General features: G+C 31.5%; 1 protein-coding gene across 1 annotated transcript; it reads left to right on the forward strand.

Annotated features, from left to right (window-relative positions):
• The first annotated feature begins 2,632 nt into the window (after positions 1-2,632).
• LOC129926249 (piggyBac transposable element-derived protein 4-like) lies at positions 2,633-4,934 on the forward strand. Its single transcript, XM_056028920.1, has 2 exons — positions 2,633-2,775; positions 3,175-4,934. Exons 1-2 carry the CDS (start codon positions 2,633-2,635, stop codon positions 4,718-4,720), a joined length of 1,689 nt encoding a protein of 562 aa, XP_055884895.1. The 3' UTR covers positions 4,721-4,934.
• Positions 4,935-6,381: the final 1,447 nt, after the last annotated feature.

Consider the following 6,381-nt stretch of genomic DNA (forward strand, 5'->3'; position numbering starts at 1 on the left):
ATCTAGCTCTTTAAATGTTAAAGTGAAGAAAATTTATTAAAGTTGTTATGTATACATTTGAAACTAATTACCATAAGGCTAAGAGATAACAGAAAACAAATATTCTTAAATTGTTAGGAAAATATTTAAAACATTTTCAATTAGCATGCAATAAAAAAAAAAAAAAAAAGAAAAATGCAATTAAAATATACAAATACATAGAAAAAAAATATACTTGCTTTGATAGGTCTGTAGTAAGAAACTGGTTCTTATTTAACATACATGAAAAGAAATGAATTAAATTAAAGTAGTTAAATGTAACATTGGAAAGAACCACTTGCCTTAAAAAGAGAAATATGGTACAAGCTTGCTACAATTCTGATTATAGGTGCTTTTTATTTCTCAGATGTCTCTTAGTCATAGTTCTCATAATCTAGATCCCATTTCTAGATCACTTGGCTGTAAACTGCATTTGGAACTGAAAATGTTATAAAATATGAGAATATGGATGTTATGACTGCAAAGAGAAAGAGTTTATTTTGAAGGTATTGACTTTATTACCAAGTTAGTAAGGCTAAACCTGAGTTTACCTATCTCATAAATAATACATCAATCATAATCAGGCTTTTCTAATATGCATATATTTAAAACTAGTTTCCAAATACTAAGATAACAGAAAAATATACAAAGTGTTATGTTAATATTAAAAACAAGTTTAATTAGCATGCAGTACAAAGTCAAAAAAACTATACTATTACTTACTGTGCTGCTCAATATCTATATATACCAACTGCCTGCCTATTCTTTATTAAGCAAGCATCAAAAGAAACTTAAGTCTAAATTACATAAATTATAGCATTTGAAGCAATGTCTTTGGAAAAAAAAAATTGATCATCTTATCTTCACTACTTTCCATCACAACACCCTCACCTGTTCCTTTGTTGAACTGCTGGGGCACCAAACACAATCTGTCAACTGTCCTTCACTTCGCTCACAAGGCTGTACACCTTAATATCTCGTTCTGAACATTTTTAATGTGATATGAAGCTTGTGTTGAAACTTTGGCTAACAAAAAAAAGTTTGAATTCATTATTTCGAGATGCACATCAAGCATTATGAAATTCAACCATTGTTATGCATATATTTTTAATTACAAAATGTTCTATAAAATCAGAAAATTATTCTTTAAATGTTATATAAACATTAAAAATATATTCTCAAATTGCATGCAAAAAAAAAAAAAAAAAAGAACATAACTGAAACATTAAAAAAAAAAAAAAAAAAAAACAACTTGCTAGATCAGTAGTTCCACAGCTTTCCTGTTCCTAATTAGCATACTTCAAATGAAACAATGAATTTAAATGAAAAATGCCTAAATCACAATGAATGGATTACTTGCCTTAAATAACACTTTGTAGCATAACACTTTACACATGTTTTAACTTCTGACCAGTTCCTCACAAGTGATGGTTATAATCATCTGATAACTAGACATTGATCTGAAAATGTTCACAAATTTAATTATGATAATGAATATATAAAACATTGGACTATGAAATCAGAGTTGTTAAGTTTTTTTGAAGATAAAATTTCAACTTAACTATTAAAAATAGATCTATAAAAACTATATGAAGCTTAATGAGTTATTAATTAACATAATTATTCTTTAAATAACTTCAATTAAAAACATGCTCAATTTGCATGCAATAACACAAAAGATAAAGCAACACACAAAAAAAGAATGAAACTTACAGATATTTGCTTTGCTAAATCAGTGGTTTAATAGCTTGCCCTTGCTTATTAGGAAAATTTTATGACAATGACATTAAATTCAAAATTGTTAAATTCTACCTTTGTCAATGACTACTTGCCTTAAAGAATGCCGGCATCCTTGATACACCAATTTTTTTAGCGTTTTTATTTACTGTCTGCTTCTCAGAGGCAATAATTTCTAGCAATCTGTATGATGTTCCCTTTTTATATTACAAAGAAGAGATCTGTGTTTTGATCTGAAAAGAAAAGTTAGAAACTATTCATTACAACACTCCTGTTTAAAATATAATTGGTTGCTAAATTTTTTAAACACTATTATTATAGCTTTTATATAGCGCTACTTTCATGCCTATAGCATGCTCAGAGCGCTTTGGTCCAATCTTATTTGTGGACCAGTGTGGGAGGGGGGGGGGGTATCTAGGAATTGGTTTTCCGTGCTGCCTTTAGGCGCTCAGTAAGCGCAACTCTGCCCGAGTCGGGTGTCGAACTTTGAGCCCCCTTCTAAGTAGCCAAGACAAGACAAGGTCAAGCACACTTAGTCTCTCAACCACGCTTCCCACTAGATCTAAGTTATATTTCTAGCATAATAAGGCACCATCTTTAACTCCCTGCAGACGGCTAACAAAGAAATGGTACTCTGGTGTACCATACTTTTGACAACAAATAAAACTATTTAAAAATTATTTTTTTTTAATGAAATATGCTTCCTTATGAAATATAATGAAGATAAAATAGTTTGGTGCAAAAAAAATTTGCAAATTCTATTTATATATTATTTCTCGTTCATTATAAAAACGTAAATACGAGAACGATGGCACGACGCCATTTTGGATTTTAGAAAGCCACACGCTTGTTGACGCTCGCTAAAACTAAGCCGAAAATGGACTCAGATTCGGATTATCAGCCTGAAACTGATGTAGATTCAAGTGATGATGAAGTCTGGGAACTCATTGACTCTTCAGATGATTCAGATGATGAGAATATTCCTCCCAACAGCACTCTGAATGCGACACAGCCAAACGTGTAAGTAACCATTATTTTTAGACCTAGGCTAGAGCAAGACCGATCGTCTAGATCTAGATCTACTGATCTAGATATCTAAAACGTTTCAATGTGTAATTGAAATTGTTCTGTTCTTTTAATAATTATTAGTTAATCCCATTGTTTTATTTCATAAAAAAATATTTAGTTTGAAAAATATCAAGCCTTCTGATAAGCTCATCTATGCTAGTCATCTTTGTTTACATGATCAGCTGATTCAAGCCTTTGTTACACTTTGTAGCTTGTCAGCTGTTGATATCTAATAATTATACAAATGTAAATAATTTTATATTTAGAAATCTAGTCCTCAAGTTTTTTAATTTTGTATTTTCAAAGTACATTTGTCAATTTTTCTAATTTTTTTTTTTTGTATATCAACAGAAACTATGGCTATGATGTGCTGGACACTATGCCAGAGGCCCCAGCAAGCTTTCTTCCAGAAAGGGTCCCTGGTATACAGCTTGACCAAGTTAGGACACGAGACTCTGCTAAACAATTTTTCAGAGCTATTGACTTTTTTAAACTTTATTTTACAATGGATATTGTTTTGCAAATCTGTCAGTACACCAACACCTATGCAACTGAACATGGACTGCAGAAACCAAGTGTGTTCCAGAGTTGGTATGAACTAAGCCCTGACAAATTCTACAGATTCTGTGGACTTATCATGTATGCTGGCATTGTTCAGGTCCCCAACATTGAGCGATTCTGGTCAACCAAATCTCTATACAATGGACTTTGGGCAAGAGCCTTTATGTCACGTGACAGATTCAAGGCAATAATGTGTTTTATTAAAGTGTCAAATCCACTTACAGAGGATCCCAATGATAAACTCTGTAAAGTGAGAATGTTAACGACATACATTAGAATGAAATGTATAAAGCTTTACCAACCTCATCAAAATGTCTCTATTGATGAAAGAATGGTTCGGAATAAAGGTAAATATGCATTTCGACAATACATTCGAGACAAGCCAACAAAGTGGGGCATGAAACTGTGGATCCTTGCTGATTCTTTAAGTGGGTATACCTATGATTTTGATATTTATTTAGGAAAGCAGGATAATGGCCCTTTTGGATTAGCTTATGGGGTGGTGATGAAGTTAACTAAATCTATATCTAGGCAAGGGTATAGGCTTTTTTTTGATAACTTTTATACTAGTGTCCAATTATTAAAAGATCTTTGGTTTATAGGGATTGGAGCATGTGGAACTGTTCTTAGGACCAGAAAAGGTTTTCCTAATGCTATAAAAGATGTTAAAAATTTTGAAAAAAAATCTAAAAGGGGAGACATGAGATGGATCAGGGATGGACAGTTATTGACAGTTCAGTGGAGAGACAATAAGACCATATCATTAATGTCGACTATTCATGATGCCAATGACAGTGTAACAGCTAAACGACGGACTAAAACGAATGGACAGTTTGAAAATTTGACTGTGAATCAACCAACTATTGTACATGACTATAATAAATACATGGGGGGTGTTGACAAAAGTGACCAGTTAATTAATAAATATAATGTACTTCGTAAAACAAATAAATATTGGAAGACTATTTTTTTTCATATGTTAGATATAGCTAGGGTTAATTCATATATTCTTTTTCAAGACTGGAGGGATAAAAATAAAGATGTACCTGAGCTGAAAAGACCCACAAGATATGGCCAACTTAATTTTACTGAAGAATTAATTAGAGAGTTAGGAGATATAGGTATTGACGATCCTGTACCAATCGCGTCTAAGCCCCCTGTTCATTTTAAGCATGCAATGGATCCACAGTTTATGGATAAGAGAGGGAACTGTAAATTATGTTACAGTAATGAAAAAATAGTTAGAAGAACTAGTGTTAAATGCAAGGTGTGTGATGTGTTTTTATGTTTTCAAAAAGAAAGAAACTGTTTGTCTCAGTACCACAAATTACTATAAAATCCTGTTTTTTTGTTCTATTTCTCACTGTACTATATAATAAGATGTGTAACTAACAAGTTTTACTCTATTTCTGGATAGTTTATAATATAATTTTGATGTTTAAGTAAATAAAAAATAATAATTTTCTAACTAGTAAAAAATCATGTCGATGTCATCATTTTTCTAGAAAATGATTATTGTTTTCAAAAATTTGTAAAAAATTTATTTGTCAATGAATTAACTTCATTTTTGTCAGTTGTATACAGAATTGAATGTATTTTAATAAAATGTAAATATCATTATCATATATTTATTTATTTATTTATTGTCTTCTTTGTGAATGTGAATTTTTAAAAAAAAATTAATTATTGAAAAAAAATTTATGACATAATTATTTCTTTAAAAAGAAAAATATATTTTAAAATGATTTCAAACATAGATAAATTGAAAGAGCTTTCAATTTCAAACAAATTGATGTATAACACTCAATATAAAACTGTAATTTAACAAAGTTATGCCCTGCCAAGTAACAGACCCCCAGTCGCTGACAAATTTCTAGAAAAACCTGCAGTCTGTTAAGAGTTAATACAAAGGACTGTGAAGGTTATGGATAAGCAGACAGTCTTTAATACAAAGATTATGGATGAATGACACCATCTTTAATACAAAGATTATGGATGAGTGACACCATCTTTAAAACAAAGATTATTATGGATGAGTGACACCATCTTTAATACAAAAATTATGGATGAGTGACACCATCTTTAATACAAAGATTATGGATGAGTAACACCATCTTTAATACAAAGATTATGGATGAGTGACACCATCTTTAATACAAAGATTATGGATGAATGACACCATCTTTAATACAAAGATTATGGATGAGTAGGCCTGCAGTATTTCACATGGCTATGCAGACCAAGTCGTCAAAGCATATTTCGACACAAATGAACAACTTAAGACCTAAAATCTAAACTAAGTAACTAGTTATGTTATTAAGGCAGCATTTTCTTTTCACAAATATGATAAGTACAAAGTAAGACTAGGCCTAGGATACACTTGATGCAGGTAACAATAACAACAGTAGTTAGATGTTTACTAGATCTAGAATTCTCTCTCTCTCTCTCTCTCTATATATATATATATATATATAAAGTAAAGTTCCCCTTTTAGACCTTGTGGTCTATAGGGCAGATGATGTAAAGGTCATCTGATTCTGTGGCCTACGGTTAACGAGGGTGTCATGTGGCCAGCACAACGACCAACCGCCTTTACTTTTCCCCAACTAATGTCAGGTACCCATTAGAGCTGGGTGGACTCAGAGGCGCCCAAGGATCCCGATATAAAAATCCCAGCCTTCACCGGGATTCAAACCCGGGACCCCAGGTTCAGAAGGCAAGCGCTTTACGGCTCAGCCGCTGCGCCTCCATATATATATATATATATATATATATATATATATATATATATACTATACTATATATATAGATCTTTAGCCTAGAAATATATAGTAATAAATATGTAGATCTAGGCTTATAGACCACTAGAATCTCAATCTAGATTAGATCTAGATCTATCTAGACTTCTAGATACTAAGAGTCTCTAGATCTAGATACAGATGAGCCGGTTATCGTTATCGTGACGTAAGCAAATTTACTTTATCTAAAAGGCCTATA

This window comes from Biomphalaria glabrata, chromosome 5 (genome assembly GCF_947242115.1).
Source record: "Biomphalaria glabrata chromosome 5, xgBioGlab47.1, whole genome shotgun sequence".
Lineage (NCBI taxonomy): Eukaryota > Metazoa > Mollusca > Gastropoda > Planorbidae > Biomphalaria > Biomphalaria glabrata.

Excerpts from the sequence above, each read along its gene's own strand:
- LOC129926249 (XM_056028920.1), top strand. The coding sequence starts at position 2,633 with ATGGACTCAGATTCGGATTATCAGCCTGAAACTGATGTAGATTCAAGT. Across the intron at positions 2,776-3,174 it reads AATGCGACACAGCCAAACGT|AAACTATGGCTATGATGTGC; the intron begins GTAAGTAACCAT and ends GTATATCAACAG.